Below are 21,968 nucleotides of genomic sequence, written 5' to 3' on the forward strand. Positions count from 1 at the left end.
CGTTTGTAAACTGTGAGGGCTGCTCTCATCTTGGTATTCTTGCGCTTCAGGGCAGGGGAAAGCAAGTCACAAAGTTCCATGAAAGTGCCCTTTCGCATGCAAAAGTTTCGCAGCCACTGGGAATCATCACAGACCTGCAATACTATGCGGTCCCACCAGTTTGTGATTGTTTCCCGGGGCCCAGAATCGGCGTTCCACGGCATGAGTCTGCCCCGCTGCCACCAGGATGGCCAAATTGCCAGGGCCCATGCTTTGAGAGAAGTCTGTGTCCATGTCCTCATCATTCTCATCACCGCGCTGCCATCGCCTCCTCGCCTGCTTTTGCCGGTTCTGGTTCTGCACATACTACATGACAATGTGCGAGGTGTTTACAATGCTCATAACTGCTGTGGTGATCTGAGCGGGCTCCATGCTTGCTGTGGTATGGCGTCTGCAGGAGAGCAGAGTTGCAGGGGAAGCAGTGGTTGGATGACCAGTTTTACAGACCTACTGCACCGTCTGCTGCCAGGACACAACAGCGGAGCAGGCTGCATGCTTGCTGTGGTATGGCGAGACAAGAGCAGTGGAGCAGAGTTGCAGCGGAAGCGGCGGATGATGATGGTCATATAGAGGACCTGCGAGACCATCAGGAGAGCAGAGTGGCAGCGGAAGCGGTCGTTCGATGACAACGGTTTGCAGCCCTATTGCACCGACTGCTGAAAGCAGTATGGCGCCTGCACGGAAAAAGGCGCAAAAAGATTGTCTGCCATTGCTTTCACGGAGGTAAGGGCAACTGACGACGTGTACCCAAAACCGCCCACGACAATGTTTTTGTCCCATCAGGCATTGGGAGCTCAACCCAGAATTCCAGTGGGCGGCGGAGACTGCGGGAACTGTGGGATAGCTACCCACGGTGCAACACTCCGAAAGTTGACGCTAGCTTCAGTGCTGTGGATGCGCTCTGCCGACTTAATGCGCTTAGTGGGGGGACACTTGCTTTCTAAAAAATCGACTTCTATAAATTCGACATAATTTCGTAGCGTAGACATACCCTTAAGGTGCCACCATAGAGAATCATAGAATCATAGAATATCAGGGTTGGAAGGGACCTCAGGAGGTCATCTAGTCCAACCCCCTGCTCAAAGCAGGACCAATCCCCAATCAAATCATCCCAGCCAAGGCTTTGTCAAGCCTGACCTTAAAAACTTCCAAGGAAGGAGATTCTACCACCTCCCTAGGTAACGCATTCCAGTGTTTCACCACCCTCCTAGTGAAAAAGTTTTTCCTAATATCCAACCTAAACCTCCCCCACTGCAACTTGAGACCATTACTCCTTGTCCTGTCCTCTTCTACCACTGAGAATAGTCTAGAACCATCCTCTCTGGAACCACCTCTCAGGTAGTTGAAAGCAGCTATCAAATCCCCCCTCATTCTTCTCTTCTGCAGACTAAACAATCCCAGTTCCCTCAGCCTCTCCTCATAAGTCATGTGTTCCAGACCCCTAATCATTTTTGTTGCCTTTCGCTGGACTCTCTCCAATTTATCCGCATCCTTCTTGTAGTGTGGGGCCCAAAACTGGACACAGTACTCCAGATGAGGCCTCACCAATGTCGAATAGAGGGGAACGATCACGTCCCTCGATCTGCTCGCTATGCCCCTACTTATACATCCCAAAATGCCATTGGCCTTCTTGGCAACAAGGGCACACTGCTGACTCATATCCAGCTTCTCGTCCACTGTCACCCCTAGGTCCTTTTCCGCAGAACTGCTGCCTAGCCATTCGGTCCCTAGTCTGTAGCTGTGCATTGGGTTCTTCCGTCCTAAGTGCAGGACCCTGCACTTATCCTTATTGAACCTCATCAGATTTCTTTTGGCCCAATCCTCCAATTTGTCTAGGTCCCTCTGTATCCTATCCCTGCCCTCCAGCGTATCTACCACTCCTCCCAGTTTAGTATCATCCGCAAATTTGCTGAGAGTGCAATCCACACCATCCTCCAGATCATTTATGAAGATATTGAACAAAACCGGCCCCAGGACCGACCCCTGGGGCACTCCACTTGACACCACTTGCCAACTAGACATGGAGCCATTGATCACTACCCGTTGAGCCCGACAATCTAGCCAACTTTCTACCCACCTTATAGTACATTCATCCAGCCCATACTTCTTTAACTTGCTGGCAAGAATACTGTGGGAGACCGTGTCAAAATCTTTGCTAAAGTCAAGAAACAATACATCCACTGCTTTCCCTTCATCCACAGAATCAGTAATCTCATCATAGAAGGCGATTAGATTAGTCAGGCACGACCTTCCCTTGGTGAATCCATGCTGACTGTTCCTGATCACTTTCCTCTCGTGTAAGTGCTTCAGGATTGATTCCTTGAGGACCTGCTCCATGATTTTTCCGGGGACTGAGGTGAGGCTGACTGGCCTGTAGTTCCCAGGATCCTCCTTCTTCCCTTTTTTAAAGATTGGCACTACATTAGCCTTTTTCCAGTCACCTGGGACTTCCCCCGTTCGCCACGAGTTTTCAAAGATAATGGCCAATGGCTCTGCAATCACATCCGCCAGTTCCTTTAGCACTCTCGGATGCAACTCGTCCGGCCCCATGGACTTGTGCACGTCCAACTTTTCTAAATAGTCCCTAACCACCTCTTTCTCCACAGAGGGCTGGCCATCTACTCCCCATGTTGCGATGCCCAGCGCAGCAGTCTGGGAGCAGTCCTTGTTAGTGAAGACAGAGGCAAAAAAAGCATTGAGCACATTAGCTTTTTCCACATCCTCTGTCACTAGGTTGCCTCCCTCATTCAGTAAGGGGCCCACACTTTCCTTGGCTTTCTTCTTGTTGCCAACATACCTGAAGAAACCCTTCTTGTTACTCTTGACATCTCTTGCTAGCTGCAGCTCCAGGTGCGATTTGGCCCTCCTGATTTCATTCCTACATGCCCGAGCAATATTTTTATACTCTTCCCTGGTCATATGTCCAACCTTCCACTTCTTGTAAGCTTCTTTTTTATGTTTAAGATCCGCTAGGATTTCACCATTAAGCCAAGCTGGTCGCCTGCCATATTTACTATTCTTTCGACTCAAAGACTCCAGACTCCTCGTTGTTTTTGTGGCTACAGACTAACACAACTACCCCTCTGGTACTGTATCACAATTGTGGAGGGAAAAGGGAAGAGGTGTGCCACATTAGGGCAGCAAATCACAGTTGGATCCCAATATTTTTAAACTTTTTTTGCTCCTGTCCCATTGATTGTCCTCTTCCAGTGATCAGGATGAGCAACTAAGTGTATAAATTCTCATTCCTCTACAATAGATTGGAAAGATTACCAAGAAGAAAAACAATAACTTTTTGGAGAAACAGATTAGCAGAACTTCCATGTACCACTGCAACCTGGAAAATCTACCTCACACAGTCTATCTATGAAAGTCATTCTAGCCCAGTACCAGTTAGTGAGAGGCAAACGTTTGGGTTGGATATGCATCCAAAAGTTCAGAGGCTTATCAAAACCTCTTTGGACTAAAAATTTTACCTGGAACTGTAATATTTCTGGGCACAGGTCTGAAATGCCTTTTTGGCATAATGATTTGAAGTATGGGGCTGACAAAGTATTGAAGCAGTTTGCTGCAGAAGTCTTTCTGGGTGCCAGCAGGGCAAGGTATCTACTTCCCTAAAAAATTTAAAGACAAAATCTTAGATACTTTACAACTCAATATTTAATCGCTAATTTCCAAAATATGAAACTGTCTTTTTCCTATTAGGAAATGTATTTATGGTACCAAATTCTTGTACCGTAACTGTACGTAAACATTGGTAGCTTCTGTATATTACCTATCTTAGGAACAAATTTAATTTGTCTCTCTTTTTTTTTTTTAAGAATAATTTTCAAATGTTTTCTGTAGACCCCACTGAATTAAATCTTTGTTGTCCTTCTCAAGGTAAACTCCTGAGACTGATGCATCATGTTGCAAACTGCTTTCAAATCTAGGTTCTGGTGTTGTTTTGATTTCTTCTGGTTTTCCCTCTCCCTACTCATCAGATCTCATCAAAGAGAATCACGTTTTTGTTTTGGTGTATTAGATAACAGATCTGTATCATACTTGATTCCCATTTACTTTCCATATAATGCTTCACTGGCTTGAATTTACTACCTTCGCTACAATTTAGTATGATAGAACTTTGCTATGAATTATAGTGTACACATTATTGAAAAAAAAATATATGAACTTGTTTTGGTGCCTTTTAAAAAATATGATTCCCTGACAACAAGCAGGCTGAATTCATGGTTGCCATGATACTAATTAACAAAAATGAGGCATTGGCCAGCTTGCTATTTGTGGCTTTTCTGTACTTGTAGCTTGCAAGTTGAATTCTAGGTACAAAATCTGTTTAAGGCAATTTATTCTTTCAAATCCATAAAAGCAGACAGCTTCTCAGTATGCTGAAGGTTTTCTGAATACGAAGAGTTGAAAACAAAAAATGGCTGCATGTTGCGTACAAAGATACGGCTTTACAGAGCTGATCAGTGATAGTGGAAAGGCCATTTGTTAAATCAAAATTGGCATAGATCATCCTTAAAGGAGTCTTATAGTCACTTTATCTGTTACAAGCCACATCAATGTACTGTCAGTAGCTTTGAATTAAGGGAGCTTAAAAAGTTCATCCCGTTTTGAACAAAGTGTGCATAGTACTCTTGGTTGTTTCCCCCCCCCCCTATGAAAATAGGTATGATTCCTTCTTTAGTATTCATTTTTAATTTAGAAGTAAGTTTAAACCAATAACCAACAGATTGATCCTTGGAATGTTACACTGTAGTAAGAAGCTAAGCTTCTTTTGAATGAACTTATTCAAATGTTCAGTAATTACCATACAAAGGTAAACATAAGATGATAGATTAATATATTGTGTTGATCTGTAGAATCATAATTTAAAGATGAAAAAAATGTAAATATCAGAGAAATGTGTGGACCTAAAGTATTGAAGCATACAGAATGAAAGAAAGTGGCTGAAAATGGTACAAAGAATGCAATAGAGACTACAGCTAATTTTACTATTCTGTCTTGTTATATCCACTTGTGATCTTACCCTATGCTTGGATTGCAAGCTCTTCAGGCCAGGAACCATTTTTTTGTTGTGTGTTATGACTACCACAGGCGTCTATCCCTGATTGGGGTGTGTAGGGTCTTCTGCAATCCAAAAATCACGGTGTAAGGCTTGATGAATGCCAGCTGGCCTATACGTATTGTATGATGTTAAAATAATGTCCAGTGCTGGATCATAAGAATTTGTAAAACTACAGATCGTACATTTTAAATTTGTAGCAGTGTACTTGTGAAATTATCATCTTAACAAGTAAATAGTAGGTAATAGTATATGCGCTTTAGTTGTGTTTCCACTACAGCTCTAAGGATATGATTCTAACAGGTGTTGCACACCGTTTACAGCATTGCCAACATGCGATTTTTTTTTTCCCAAACAGCAAACCTGATGGTAAAAAGGGTCTAGTCTTCATAGTTGCAGAGAAAAACTTGAAAACATGCATATGAAAGGCTCAAAAACCAGAAAGCAAATTAAAAATAACTCAGCACTAATTTGTCAAATCTCATGATTTTTGAACTCTCTGCATCAGCACGGCCCATCATGTAGAGGTGAGTGTACTTGGAACATTTCAGGATCTTATAGCTCGGTTGCCTTTAAGTGTCACTGGGCAGAGTTGTTACAGTGTAAATTCAAAACAAAACAAAATGCCTTTAATGTTGCAACTACAAAATAGTCTGACTTTCTTTTGTCATAATAGTACATTCCCTTCTTTGTGCCTAAAAATGTTTACTCTCATACTAGTTGGTTATTACAAGGTATCTAGCACTGTGATCCAAAGGATACTTAAATATTTAAGATATAAAAAGTAAGCATCTTTTTGTTAATTTCCTATATTATAGCTCCTTCAAATCTGCAATCCACTTTCACAGTTAGTCAAAACCCCATGTGCTGAATATAGTAGGTTCCTGCCTTTCTGCAGTGGGAGCCATATAGGCATGTGGGTGTGAAAGAGGAACAAAAATAAGTCAAATGGTAGTCCTTTTAGTTGGAATAGGAAATACAGGTAATGTTGTAAAGTTGCTACTGGTGGTAACGTTTTGTCAAATTGCACCCATAGTATTTCAGAAAACAACTTTACTCCTTGCTTCTAATGGCACATCACTTCCAGAAACCCTAGATGTGCAAATCATAAACCTTGTTAGTTCCATTGTAGATTGACTAACTTGATGAGGATGTACCTTGGTACTTTAGGAATTCCATTTCTCCAAAGACCTGTTGGTCTCAGAAATGTCAGAAACCCCATTACTCAGTTCCAACATCTTGGTTCCCTAAATTCCCCATGGTACCAAGACAATCACCATCCGCATCCTTAACTGCTCTACCTCTATCGAGCAACAAAGAAGAGGAGGATGACCATGACATATATTCAGTCTCAGTGGAGAGCTCCCCAGGGCAATGTCAAGGGACTAGTCACCTAGAAACAGTCACAGAGACACAGTACTGCCATGAGAGACAAGGCCCACCCTCTTGGTATGGACATGCTTAGGTAACACCACCTGTGCCCTTTGCACCACCCCAGCGACTGTACTGGGACCGATAGGCAACCTACAGACACCAGTTCTCTTGGACCTCAGGTGTCTTCCTGTATCCTGGTGAGAGACTATCTCCCTCAGCTTCCCTTTCTAAATCCCCTGATCCTCAAGAGAAGACTGTTGAGGAACAGGAAGCAAGACTGGACAAGACGATTACTCTAGCAACAAACATCTCCTCAACCTCTCCTGACTAAGCCGTTCTGTCTCCTCCACCAACCATTGCAGATGACTTCAAACAATTCTAGGACCTTACCAAGAGACTAGTGGACTCACTTCATGTCCCCCTTGAAGAAATGAAGGAGTCACAACACAAGCTGCTTGACATCCTGCACTTCCTATCAACAAGGCCCTTCAACACCCAGCAAAAAACATCTGGCAAACACCAGCCACAATACCACCCACACACAAAAGGGCAGATAAAAAAATATTACGTCCTCTTTAAGGATGTGGACTTTTTTTATTTTCCCATCCATCCCCAAATTCCTTTGTTGTAGATACTGTAAATAAATGGGGCAGACAGACAACGCTAAATCAACACCAAACAACAAGGACTGGAAACGACTGGACTATTTGGCAGGAGATCGTACTTATCGGCAACCCTACAATTTAGGATTGCTAATTATGGAGCTCTTAGGGCGAAATATAATCATGTCAATTACTCAAAGCTCAATGCCTTTATTGAACATCTCCCAAATGATCAGAGAAAGAAGTACTAAGCCACTATCACTGAGGGTCAGCTTCATGTGAGGACATCATTGCAGACTTTGTTAGATACTGCTGACAGAGCTGCCTGTTCCATATCAACAGCAATAGTAATGAGGAGAGTTTCTTTGAGGGGGAGGGATAGCTCAGTGGTTTGAGCATTGGCCTGCTAAACCCAGGGTTGGGAGTTCAATCCTTGAGGGACCCATTTAGGGATGTGGGGCAAAAATTGGGGATTGGTCCTGCTTTGAGCAGGGGGTTGGACTAGATGACCTCCTGAGGTCCCTTCCAACCCTGATATTCTGTGATTCTATGGCTTCACGTTTCTGGTCTCCCAAGAGAAATCCAAACTACTGTGGAGGACCTTCCAGTCGAAGGATCCAAACTGTTTGTGGGAAAAAACAGACAAATCCTTCCATACACTAAAAGACTCAAGTCACGTTGTGTTCTCTGGGGATTTATACACTTGCACAGAAAAGGAGATACAGCAAATCTCAGAAATCACAAAGATCCCAATCTGCTCAATTCCCTCCATCCCAGAGACACTATGAACCCCAGTGGAAAAGGCAACTAATACAAAAATGAAGACTGACAGAGCCCCAAACGTCAACTTCACAACCCTCAACACCAAAACACCAATTTTGATGCATTGGTCGAGGCCCTGAGCTACCCACTGTCACAATTGCTTGCTGCAAAACTTGGATCATCTACATCCTTTCAGAAACCACCTTGTTCTTTTTTGACAAAACTGGAAACTTATAACAGACAAGTGGGCACTAGAAATCCTCTCCAATGCTTATTCAGTCCACTTTTCTTTCCTTCCCCATACCTCTTCTCCCGAACACCTGTTACATCAGGAGATCAAGCATCTCCTAAACCTGGGTGCTATAGAAGCAGTTCCCAATCAACACAGAGGGAAGGGTTTCTATTCCAAATACTTCCTGATATTGAAAAAGAACAGCAAATGGAGACCCATTCTGGATCTGAGATCACTCAACAGATACGTAAAGACACAAGGATTCAAGTTGGTTGTTAGCCCCAATAATTCCATCACTGGACCACGAAGGCTTGTTCTCAGCCCTTGACCTACAAAATGCTTATTTTCCTATCGTGATCCAACCATTCCACAGGAGTTTTCTAAGATTCACCATTTTCAATACAAGGTACTTCCATTTGGCCAATCATCTGCACCCAGTGTGTTCTTGAAGATCCTTTTGTGGTAGCAGTTCATCTTGCAAACTAGGAATTATATTTCCATATCTAGATGACTGTCTACTCAAGTCACTATCCTTTGACGCCCTGTCAGCCATGCAAAAAAACTATTGATGTATTCATGCAGCTGGGACTGCAACTAAATGAATTGACTACTGCCAGTACATGTAGAATTCATAGGTGCCTGTTTAGATGCAGTAAAGTCCAATGTCTTCCTCCCCTTACGCAGGTTTAACACCTTAACTAACTTAATCTACACAATCCAGGCCAGCCCCCAGACCTCAGCCAGAAATTGCCTTCAGCTACTGGGACATATGGCTGCAAGCACCTTTGTAATAAGTCATACAAGACTCAACATGCATTGCCTTCGAGCATGTCTCAAAATGGTTTACGCACCAAATACGGACAGATTGAGCAAACTGCTGTTGATGTCCTTGACAGTCAAAAATTCTCTCAAATACTGGAAAGATCCGCAGAATGTCTGTGCAGTGGTTCCCTTCACTCAATCACCTCCGACTTTCATACTGACAACGGATGCATCTCTGGTGGGCTGGGGAGTTAATCAAGACAACCATATGATTGCTCTCTGTAAATATATCAGAGGGATAAATACCAGAGAGGGAGAGGAATTATTTAAGCTCAGTACCAATGTGGACACAAGAACAAATGGATATAAACTGGCCACTAGGAAATTTAGACTAGAAATTAGACGAAGGTTTTTAACCATCAGAGGAGTGAAGTTTTGGAATAGCCTTCCAAGGGAAGCAGTGGGGGCAAAAGATCTATCTGGCTTTAAGATTAAACTCGATAAGTTTATGGAGGAGATGGTATGATGGGATAACATGGTTTTGGTAATTAAATATTCATGGTAAATAGGCCCAATGGCCTGTGATGGGCTATTAGATGGGGTGAGATCCGAGTTACCCAGGAAAGAATTTTCTGTAGTATCTGGCTGATGAATCTTGCCCATATGCTCAGGGTTTAGCTGATCACCATATTTGGGGTCGGGAAGGAATTTTCCTCCAGGGCAGATTGGAAGAGGCCCTGGAGGTTTTTCGCCTTCCTCTGTAGCATGGGGCACGGGTCACTTGCTGGAGGATTCTCTGCTCCTTGAAGTCTTTAAACTACGATTTGAGGACTTCAGTAGCACAGATATAGGTGTGAGGTTTTTTTGTAGGAGTGGTGGGTGAAATTCTGTGGCCTGTGTTGTGCAGGAGGTCAGACTAGATGATCATAATGGTCCCTTCTGACCTAAATATCTATGAATATGGTTCAAGGCAAATTGTCTCCCTTCAAATTCCCACTGCATAGCAACCTGGTAGAGCTCAGAGTGGTAAGGAACGCCTGTTCACATTTCCTATCGCTAATCAAAGGCAAACACAAAGATTATGATAGACAACATAGCATGTATGTTTTACATAAATCTCTAGGGAGAGCACTAGAATCATCTTCCCTTTGTGCCAAGGCAATGAAACTGTGAAATTTGGTGCATTCAACATAGCAGCAGCCTACCTTTCAGGCATACAGAACACCACAGCAGGAATTTTTCTCTGGAACACAGAATGGGAAGTAGACCATTCTATTCTCCACAGCATATTTCCCCATTGGGGACTCCCAGAAATAGACTTATTTGCCACAGCCAAAACCAGGAAATGCTCTGTTCTGCTCCAGAGCCAGATTGGATCGTCATTCTCTTGGAGACACCTTTCTCTTTTACTGGAACACAGATCTCCTTTATGCCTTTCCTTCAGTTCCTCTAATGTTGAAGGTCATGCTCAAGATAAGAGAGAGCAGTGGTTATTCTCAGAGTTCCCACAGGCCAAGACAAACATAGTTCCCATACTTTACTCTGTTAGTGATCTGCCTGCCAATCACTCTTTAGCCCCTTCCTCACCTCCTTTCTCAGGATGCTGGACAGATCCATCACCCCAACATTCAGGTTCTTCCACTCAAGGCCTGGCTCCTTGATCGTTCGAAAGCATAGAGTGTCTTGTTCAGCGGATGTGAAAGGGGTGCTATTTTATATAGCAGAAAAATAATGACTTGTCACATGTATATTCAAAAATGGAAAAAATTCCAATTCTGGTGTTACCCATCATATCAGGATGATCTCTAAATTCAGTACAGGTGCATCTCACAGCCATAACAGCCTTCCATCGTAAGAGAGACAGCTACTCCATATTTGCTCATCCTACTATGAAAAGATTCCTCAAGGGTATGGATAACCTCTTCCCACAAATCAGACATCCTGCATCAACATGGGATCTTAACTTTCTCCTCAAGTGCCTCACAAGGCCTCCTCTTGAACTCACGGCCACATGGTTGCTTACACATCTGTCTATGAAAACAGTATTCTTAGTAGCCGTCACTTTGCTCAAAGGATCAGAGAAATAGGGGCTCTTCCATCTGGAGTTCAAATTCGTTCCACGAGATGTTTCCACTTCCATAGTTTTCATCAAAAACATTCCCAAACAAGGAAGAGAAGTTTATTCACCTTGTTCAGTAACTGTGGCTCTTCGGGATGTGTCCCGGTATGGGTGCTCTACTAACCACCCTCTCCTTTACTTTGGAGTTTTTACCAATGAGCTCTGCAGTAGAGAAGGAATTGAGGGCAGTTTACCCATGCAGCTCTAGATAGCCGCGAGGCAGAGCATGAGACGGAGTGAGTGCATGTGTAGGCCAAACAGACACTGCTACCCAAAATCTCTGATGGAAGTGCGGGGACACGGATACACCTACAGTGGAGCACTGATAGGGGGACACACTTCGAAGAACCACAATTACTGCACAAGTTGAGTAACCCTTTCATGCTGCACCTGATCAATTCCAGAATTTCAGGGAGTGCTGTAGGCATCAATGGACAGAACCCTATTGATTTGGCAGGAAATTGGAAAACCAAAAGGGGAAAAATGGGAGACACAGGGAGCCCTGCCATCTGTTTAGCAGAACCACAGCTATTGGTTCTGCAGTTGTTTTGAAGATCAAAGAAGTGGCGGACGTCACCCAATAATGCTTTTCAGCCATAGTTCCGTATCTCATATGTTTCCATCCTCCCAATAATTTAACATGTTGACACTCTGAATGACTTATCTCCCAGATAGAAAGAATGATGGTGATGGGGAGAAGGACGCAGTGGGGATGTGCACACAGCCCCTCAAATGGAGAGGGAGGTAATATGAGATCCTGGCATGTGGAGAAGGGGTTCAGAGTCCTTGGCTTCTGTGGAAGAATTGGGAATGAAGTAGGGGAAGTTGCAGGGAGTCCCTGAAATAAAGTGCAATGGGAGATGCACAGGGAACAAGGGAGGAGAAATGCAAGGAGCCCCTGGTGTGTGCAATAAGCTCAGCCTACACAATCTATAAAGGGCTTCTCTGTACAAATGCTTAGTTTGCAGCAAGCTGTGCTAGTGTGCAATGCACTAAATGTCTGTGTGGAGCCTGCTGTTATATTAAAAAAATCTGTAGTGTGCTTTGATTTACCCCATTTTGAAATGGGAGTAGATTGAATGGTATCAATTAGTGGGCACTTAGTACATGGCAGGCTAGTGTGGGGTAGAGTTACACCCCAGCTTGCTGCAAACTGTGTTCATATAGACAAGCCAGAAGTGTGTGATATCGTGGTAAGCTCTCAGAAATGAGGAAATGCCAAAGATAAGGTTAGGTGCATAACTTTAACCAATGCCCTTTTGAATATACAACTGTAGTAATCTCAATTACATAATTGTATTCTATTTCTCATATGCAATTAATTACAGTTTCTTTGATCTTAGGGGGAAATTTGCATGTTATGTGATTTTTTTTTTTTTAATGACTCATAACTTGATCAAATCAAAACTTTTTTTCTAGAACAAGGTAAGTTTCTGTTCCCAGTAGGGGCTTTTCCGTGCCAGACTTCACCTTTCAACCCCTAAATATTTCAGCTGTTGGGCTGTTCAAAAGTGATTAGAGACTTTTTTATAATAATAGAAAGTATATCCCTCTTCACACTTCAACCTCCTTCTGCTCAAAAGCAGTTAATTGTTTGCTGCTTTCTCCCCCCAAAAATCACTTTGGGGCAGAGGCAAGGGCCCTAAACCAGAAGTGGGATCTTGCCTCATGAGTCCTTAACTCAGTGTGACTCTGTAGGGATGTAAAAGCGGCAGAGAGTCCTGTGGCACCTTATAGACTAACAGGCATATTGGAGCATAAGCTTTCGTGAATGAATATCCACTTCAGATGCACATAGGGATGGTTTGGGTTGCAGAATGGGAAGTTCCTGGGGAAACTGTTGTCTGCGAGACAGAAGTAGAAACTTGATTGGCTGAGACCACAAGCTTATAATGGCAATTGTTGTGAAACCTTAACGGTAGCAAGCTATGACCTCTGTGCTAGTATACTAACAGCAGAATAACACCTCCTGTGTCAGTCTTTCAGCTGACTGGACTTTTTGTTGGGTAGTAGCAATATTATGTTGGCCTTGGTTGAGGAATATCTTATGGTGATAGTAAAGCAATAACTACATTTTTAAAATTGAAAAATAGGCTTATGTAGGATCAGAAGTTTCAAAATCCTGAAATATCTCGGGTATTAATAACTGAGGATCTCCTTTGAAATGCCACACTGACAGTAGACATCACAGATTGCCTTAAACAACAAAATTCAGAGTTAAACTTGTGGCAGCGTTAACATTTTTTCTCTCTTCTGTTAATTTCTGGTGGTTTTCCTCTGTGCATGATTTCTGGTTCCTGTTTAGGGAGCTAAATGCATGTTATTGATTTGGTTAAGGTTTGTCTACACATGGACAGGAATACTTATTGCACTTTAAATTCATGCCTCACTTGAACCTGAATTAACTTTCAAGTGTAGATATTCCCTTAGTTGTTGTATGGTATACAGAAAGATACTTGTGCATTAGGAATCAACACACACTAGTTCACCTTTATGCATCTATCCATCCAAGCATCTTAAAGCGTCTTCTGCCCCGTGATATCAAATATGACTCTCCTTAGACATACCAGTCGGAGTTGCTATGATTGCTTGTCTGATAAGAATATCTCCTAGGACTTAACTAAAGAGCAATGGTAACTTTTTGATTTGGCCATATATTTTTCTGATCTATAGCAATGTTAAAGAACATTAAGAAATATTTTCAATGTTTGACTTCAACTGATCATGACCCTCTGGCAGATTAGACAGTAATGCAATGGAGTCTTGTCAGTCAGTGTGGCTGGTGAGGGAGAATACAAAAATGAGGATGGGCTAACCTTGGACATCTTCCAAAACCTGCAGATGCCTGGCTTAGACAGTTTCAGCGCGGTTCATTGTTGTACGATTGTTTTGCTTAGTCGGCGATGCTCACTGGGGAGTCTCATAATCTGGATCCAGTGCAGATCAGAATGCTGATTTGTTTCCTACTAAACACTATGGGAGTTGACTGAGTTGGCATGAATGAGACTTTAGAATAAAGTTGTCTTTAAATGGATCTGTTTTGTTTTGATGCTGATCTTCAGTCATGTCATCTATATGGTGTAATTGCTGATAACATGTTTTAATCCTTCTGAAGAATTTAATGGAAACAGCATTTACTCGATATTGGTGTCTAGGGGGAACCAGCCTCTACTATCTGTGATTCTGGAATGGAAATTTCTGATAAATCAAAGAGATCTGTTGCTAGCCCTCATGAAATGAGATTTTATCTAAAAAAAACCTATAGATTGCCCAGATATATTTCCTCTGTTAACATTTGGGGTACACCAGTGAGCAGAGGTAATAGGCCTTGTGGTAACTTTGAATCCATCATGTACAACTTCATATTAAACTGAAATCTTCATTAAAAGCTTTGTGTCTGAATAGTTTGGAAGTTACTAGCTATCTTATAATTTAGTGTGTGCTTTCCATAATAGTCCACATGGATGCTAGTCTGAAGTGATATTGCAAAAGAGCGCTGCAGAAAATCCATAAACAGAAACTGTTAAGTTGATTTCTAATATTTGATCTCATGCATAGATTTAAAGAACAATGTAGGAAATGAAGCAGCCAACATATCTTTTTCTTTGCTGTTAAACAAAGCATAATGTAATCTTAATTTTAATCTCTGCATTTTACCACTCGTGTAACCTGTTTTCAAAAACACTTCTTGGAACATACAACTTTTCATAAAACGTTTGGGCCTGGTGAAAAGCCACGGGAAATTAAGCAATACCTGACCCCACTGATACCACAGTGCTTTTCCCAACTGTATGTAATGTAATTGAAACTGACTTGGCAGGAAGTTGTGTTGAAGCTGACAGACTTGATTATAGAACTTTATTTTGTTTTGGATGAGTAGAATCCATAGTTGCAAGGCCATTGTCGCTTGCTAATCTTTATTAGACAAAAGCTTGCCTTTGAGAAACGTGTCCAAAATTAGAAAATAGGGTAACTTGTGGTATTCTGACACTGATGAAGATGAATGAGTAGCCATAAAGCAATGGGAGGCTCTAATTCCTGGTATCTTTGGAACTGAAGGCTAAACTATGTGCTGACTAAGTTTTAGTAATATTCTTATGCTTTTCAGCCATTTAGCTTATATTGCCTTCTGAACTAAAGACTTGCTGAAAACTTCGGAGAAAAGACTGACTGGCAATATTGATCACATTATAGCCTGATTTGTGATTAATACATTTATTCTGATTCCCCACCCCCATTCCCCTTCTCCACACCTCATCCAAAAATGACATTTCTGGTGGCTGTATTTTAATTTTGGGATGGTCTTGTTTTCTACTAGAGAAAGGCAGGTGTTGAATTCAAACCAAAGTTTATCTGTCATAGGCAAGCTACTGAACTCTTTAATGTCTGAAAAGCCACTTTCTTAGCTTTGTGAGAACACAAAAACCCAAAACACAAGAGAACCCCCACATCTCTCTAGTTGGGTTTTGGGGTTGGATTCCCCACAACCACCACCCCCACACACACGACTTCTCCCAATCCAGGCCTCTTGCATGCTTTGGAAAATGTCTGGTTTTGTGTTGCTGATACAACTTTAAAAAACAAAACTTTCACTATGGGGAGTGATAGTGAAGGAAGCAGAAAGTCCCGGATTCACAGCCCAATCTTTTCATTTAGGAGATCAAGAGGGCCAATGTTTGTTGCAGGAGGTCTCCAAGAACACTCTTGTCTCTTACACAAACCAGCCTAACCTCTGCAATAGTTCAATTGTGCAGACATTCAGAGTAGTCGATCTCAGTCATTCTAGAAACCTAGGTGTTCTTTTAGGTATCGCAGCCCAGAACAATAAGGACAAAGGGCTTGAACTTGAGGCAATATTCATTGATGGACGAAATTCTCATTTGTCTTCATATAAATAAGGTAAATTGTATGGTGTGGGAGAAGAGGAGGAAGGCAAATTGAAAGCAAATATGATCATGTGACTTCTTGAAAGTGGAGTGAGATTGGGTCAGCCTAGACACTTGTTGGTTTTACATTGTCCTGGGTATTGTCTTTTCATTGTAAACCGTATTTTTTCTTGTCTAAGGTGATAATTGAACTAGATAGAGCAGATTGGTAATAGAAATTCTATTATTAACCTGGCATATTACACTTTTGTTTCTTTCCCCAGTACTATATATTTTCCCCAAATGGACAAGAACACAAGAGACTTCCTGTCCTGGATAAATTAAAATTGCTGACTGCAGTTCACCTGTAGTTCATGATGGCATTTTTCTGTCAGCATTACTTTCATCACAGACCTTTTTGTCTTTTCCTGCCGCTGGAAACAATAAATGTGTATCAAATATTTTTGTAAAATAGTGCAGTATCATAATGCAAACAGATGGCAGTTTGAGCCACTGAACACGGCTTTTTTTACTTATGTTGTTAGATGAGCCTAATTTGGACCTAGCCAAATGTCTCCTTTTTAGACAGACTTAAGTAGAAAATGTGTTCATACTCCAACATATTAAAGTGTAGACTTTAATATGTATTTGAAACTTGAGTTTGGCACCAGTTTACTTTAACTGTCTATGTAATTTTTGGCTTGTGAAATATTCTGTTTTTACAGATGTTACTTTTAATGCATAAGTGGAATGTGGTTTTATAGACTCTCTAATTCTTCAGGCTCCAAATTGCTTTAGAATGAGTTGCATATTAAAGTGCAGTACTCTCTTGGGATTGTTTGGATACTGCTATGATCCAATTTTAGTTTCAGTATAGGTCAGTATTCCACTGCCATCTTTTTTTTTCCTGATGCTCCTTTTCTATAACTGCCCCCAACCTCAAATAGTAGTTACTGTTAAGTAGTTAGAGTGGGAGTGAAGCTTTCATAGGGCTGGTCTTTACTATGGGGAGATCAACACCGATGCAATCAATTCAGCCAGGGGGTCAGTTTAGCAGGTCTAGTGAAGACGCACTAAATCGACGGCAGAGTGCTCTGCCGTCGAAGAGTAAGGGAGGTCTACCGGAGTGCATCTCCCATTGACGGAGCGTAGTGAAGACACCAGGGTAAGTCGACCTAAGCTAAGTTACTCACATAGCTGGAGAAGCATAACTGAGGTCAACTTATCCTGGTAGTGAAGACAAGCCCATAGACTGAGGCCTGAAGGGACTCCTGTGATTATCTAGTCTTACCTCCTGCATAATGCAGGCCAAAGAATTTCACCAAGCAGTTCTTCACTAGAAGTTATGGGTTTGATTCAAGCTAGAACATATCTTTATTTTTAGAAAGATGCTCCATTTGCTCCAATGGTTTTTTAAATGTTCACCTTATTTCTAGTCTGAATTTGTCTAGCTTCAGCTTCCAGGTATTAGATTTTGTTATGCACAAACTATCACAAACGTCACAGTAACAGTCATCCCTTTTTGCTCTACAGGGAAGTGAATCAGCTTGTATTAGATCCTCTTTTTATTCTTTCTTTTATAAGCTAGTCTTTCATGAATCTGACAGCTTTTTACCACAGCTTACAAAGCAGCACTCTAGTGCACGTGAAACTTAAACTCTGTGCACCAAAGCCATTTCCGTAATGGAACGGAAGAGTCTGTGGTTCAGCCTGTACCATGCATACAAAAATACTTAAAGAAAAACTGCATACCAAGAGAACTATGCTGTGAAAAGGCACGTATGCCATTTCATATCCCTGCTTGTTAATTAGTTCTAGTTTTTCTGGACTAAGCATCATAGGATGCTGAAAACCTTTTGGTTGACACTTAGGCTAAAAGCTAGCTAATCTTAATGTGCTCTCTCGCACTAAACTTGCTATTATGCTTTTGGTTGATGCCATATTTCCAAGATATTTTAAAAAACGATTATTGTTTCATTAGGCATTATTCAGACTTTATCCTGAATTCCTTCAAAATAGAGGTGGATGAAATCAATTCCCTAATACCCTGGTAAGGAACAACAGGGACATGGTTTAGGCCTGTTTATTTTCTTAGGTATGAGGACCTCCATCATAGCATCCCTAGCCTTCTAGTGATTTGGTTGGAATTCTTTTGGGGAAATGAATTTTCTAATCTTGTAGATAACAATGAAGCAAAAAAACTACTGGCAAATACCGATACATAAAGTAACTTTTGTTAGCTTAGAACTTATTAGTGAAGTTGAGATTTCAGTGCAATCTTAACCACAGCAGGGAACACAACCCAAAAGTCTTGAATGTATGTCACTGTGAGACTGGACTTACAGAAGTGAAGGATAGTTTTGTAATTGCTTTGACCCAATTTTTAAAAATCTCTTTCAGAAAATGAAGACTGCCTGCATCATGTTGTTCATGAACGTTTAGGGGAGCTGCTGCGTGTCCTAAAGGCAGTGATAAGTAAACATCAGACTCTCAATTCAGTTGACATTCTTAGTGCTGCAGGAACAGTCATTGCAAAGGTGAAAGGTAAGGAAATATCACCTCTCAAATTCAGGAAAAATGGGGAACCATTAATTTATCACACCAGGGTCTGTTATTTCAGTGTATTAGCTTTGGAACAAATAAAACTTTATGATCTAGATTGCAGATATGCAAAAGGAAAATAGCCTTATACAAATTATTTTAAACTTCTGAGTAGTCCAGTACATTTTAAAGTCTGTCTCTTCCCCCACCACTCCCCTAAGTCAGCTGTATTATTAAATAAGCTTGCTCTTCCATTTTTAATAAAGGAAAAATTGAATTACAGTACTACAGGAAGCAAACTGTGATGATACCTAGTGCTTTGAAAGCTGTCTTTTTATATCAGTCTTTGTTTAACTGTACATGTATGTAATTAAGATTAACACTAGTATATTTGTCATTACATGAGATTTACCCTCCTGAATAGGCTTACTTTGATCTTCCAGCAAATGCCTCTTTAATATTATCAGATTTCAATTGGTTCATAATATAAATGTGTAGAGAAGATATGCAGTCATGTCCTGATTGAATAAACTTCCAGATCAGTAATACAAATCTGTAATGCTCGATAGGCCTTGTTTTTGTAGTCCCAAAATTGGAGGACGAAATGAATGTGCTAAAGTTGTCCATAAAGAACAGAATATCAGAGTTGTAGATGTCGGCACATGCTGCTCTGGGCACTTGCTGCTGCAGTTCTCCAGCTGGCTTCAGACCCAGCCCAGACAGGAAGAGACATCACTAGGGTGACCTGCATAATCATTCTAGCTCTCTCTGCACTGGCAGTGCTTTCTACTCTTAACCTTTGACGGGGGGAGGGATAGCTCTGGTTTGAGCATTGGCCTGCTAAACCCAGGGTTGTGAGTTCAATCCTTGAGGGGGCCATTTAGGGATCTGGGGCAAAAATTGGGGATTGGTCCTGCTTCAAGCAGGGAGTTGGACTAGATGACCTCCTGAGGTCCCTTCCAACCCTAACCTTCTAAGATTCTATAATAACCTTCCAGCAGTCCCAGGTTTTGCAGGACTGGCCACAAAAGCTCCTGTCCCTTTTGAAGGGCGGGCTGGCTGGCCTCGGCTCCCCATTCTGGACATTGAGACCTGGCCCTGGCAAGCGGGGTAGCAGTGCCACTCAGAGTTGAGCTGGCCCCCTGATGGGGGATGGCCAGTCCAAATTTGAGTTAGCAGCACTATGACTCCATGCACCAGGGTCCAGGGAGTGATGCCCAGAGTGGGAAGCTGAGCCCAGCCATCCATGAGGGACAGGAGTCACTGCTATGAGTACTAGTGGCTTGTGTCCCTCACAGATGGCTGTGGGCAGGCTTGCTCTGCAACTTTTTCTCTCCCCACCCGCCAGGCTTGCCACCCACTGAGGGCAAGACTTGTTCCACTTTAGCCACTAGAAATCTTGGGAGGTATGCTTGGATACAACTTTCTGTCTAGTCCTAGGATTATCCTGTTGCCCAGGAAGTTACAGTGGAGCTAGCTAGGGCTGCTGTCTCTAGGCCCTGCCTACATGACAGGGAGAATGCTCTGAGGTCTGGGTAAAAATCCCACCTGCTTTTCTTCCTCTGTCAAGAGCCACATCAAGGATTCTCTGTGCTGACATCTTGTTTTCTTTGTATAACTTTTTCCTTGCTCTAGGTATTTTCTCTTGTTCTCTACTTATAATCTTTTGTAGTGATGTCCAACATATTATTTCTTCCCCTCCCCTCTGGCATAGATATTGCTGCTATGTCAGTTAAGAATACCGTTTGGTTTATCTGTATCATTCTCATACATGGAGGTAATACTTCTTATGGTTATTTTCTTCTTGCCAAGTAGCTCCTCCTGCTTGTGCTTTAGAAGTACTGCAGACACTAGAACCCCAGTCTTCTGTCTCTTCATGGTTCAAGCAGAGTTTCCTGTAGGGCTCTCCGGAAATGGAGGTTCCTGTGAAGTCATAACTCCACTGGTTCTGTACTTGCTGTCAGCACTGTCGGAGCAAATGACCTGAATTTCTAATATTAAAAAAAAAAGGCAGAAAAGTAAACTTTAAAAACACTCATCTCGTCCCCTGGCTCAAAACTTTTTTTTTGGTAATCATAGCATGGGTACAAACTCCATTTGACTTTCTTTGCAGGTCATCTTTAAAGCCCAGACTTAGTCCATGTAATTTGTTCACTCACACCAGAAATAGACTTGATAGCTAGTGTTCAGTTTAGTGCTAATTAACCAGAACATATGTTGTTAGTTCGTTTGGTTTTTGCAAAGTTTGAAACTAGATGGGCAGTTTTATCAGCATTTGAGAGTAATAGAGCGACTACACAATGTTTTAGTGAAACATAATTGTATATTGTGTAATGCTATTTTTTGGGGGGGTAAAAGTCATGTTTTAGGGGGAAATGGTGTCTAAAGTCAGATGTATGAAAACAGCTATACCCCTTTAAATACAATATATATAAATCTCACCGCCTCCTCACCCCCTGAGGAGGGCACTGACCACCTGCAGCAGCATCCTCCACCCTCGCACCACAACCCTAATTCCAACTTGGTCAAACTGAACTGTCATGCCTAACCCTAACCTCTGCAAGCTGAGTGCAGGGTTGTTGACTTTCTTTCCATCCCTCCCACCCCAGTGGGGCTTCCCCTTATCGCTGGGCTGGTGACCTACCTTCAGCCTTCCTGTTTCCCACCATTTGGGAAACTCTGCTTTATTAAAATCACAGACAGAAAAGTCATGGTCAAACAGAAAAATTACAGTATCCATGATGTTTTTAGCCCCATGACAAACCAGCACCTTAGTAACGAGTTATATGAAAGTGTTACTATCAACATGCTTTAAATAGGGCATTGTATAACAGTGCAGTTGCATCATCCAGTCTTTTTTCAGCAAGTGAGCCCAGCTAGGTCCAATAGCATGGCTATAGCTTTTTATGTACACATGAAGAATTGGCATGCAGCCATAGCTCATTTAGAGAATTTAAGGTCAGGTCTATACTGTGAGCTTACATTAGTATAACTGTGTCATTCAAGGGTGTGAAAAATCCACACCCATGAGCGATGTGGTTATACTGATCTAACCCCTGTGTAGACAGTGCTATGTAGATGGGAGAGCTTCTCCTGTCAACACTGCTATCACCTCTCGGGGAGGTGGATTAACTATGCTGACAGGAAAAGCTCTCCCACTGGCATCATAGCATCTTTACTAAAATGCTGCTGCGGCACAGCTGCACCAGTGCATTGTATGTTAAGACAAGTGCTAAGTAGGGTCTTGCCTCATGGAATGAGAGACCTTTACACAGGGAAAATGTGTGTGGTGGACAGTGATTTTGCTGTTACAGTATATAACAGTCTTTCCCTTGAGCTGGAAAGGAACCAAAGCTCTAACATGTTTCTAGTTTGAATGCATCACACTGCTTCAAGAGCTGTTTCAGAAGAGATTAGAAACCCAAGGTTCTGATTCTTTGGGGGGATTTAAAATTTAATAGAACCTTTTGCACATTTTGAGGGGATATGATTTGGTGATCTGATTAAATTCTAATGAGTAGCTACTTTCTTCCTAACTACTGTAAATTTCCATCTTCCTTTTAATAAAATACTGTATTCGTCACTTGCTGGCTATCAAAAGACTTCA

General features: G+C 41.9%; 1 protein-coding gene across 2 annotated transcripts in view; it reads left to right on the forward strand.

Moving 5' to 3' along the window:
• Positions 1 to 21,968, forward strand: part of ARHGAP29 (Rho GTPase activating protein 29) — a 94,714-nt gene that overhangs the window by 38,765 nt on the left and 33,981 nt on the right. For both annotated transcript variants that reach the window (XM_074961297.1, XM_074961298.1), the window contains exon 3: positions 18,221 to 18,364. In XM_074961297.1, coding sequence (XP_074817398.1) covers positions 18,221 to 18,364 — 144 coding nt within the window. The remainder of the gene's footprint in view (positions 1 to 18,220; positions 18,365 to 21,968) is intronic.

Source organism: Natator depressus, chromosome 8, assembly GCF_965152275.1.
Source record: "Natator depressus isolate rNatDep1 chromosome 8, rNatDep2.hap1, whole genome shotgun sequence".
NCBI lineage: Eukaryota > Metazoa > Chordata > Testudines > Cheloniidae > Natator > Natator depressus.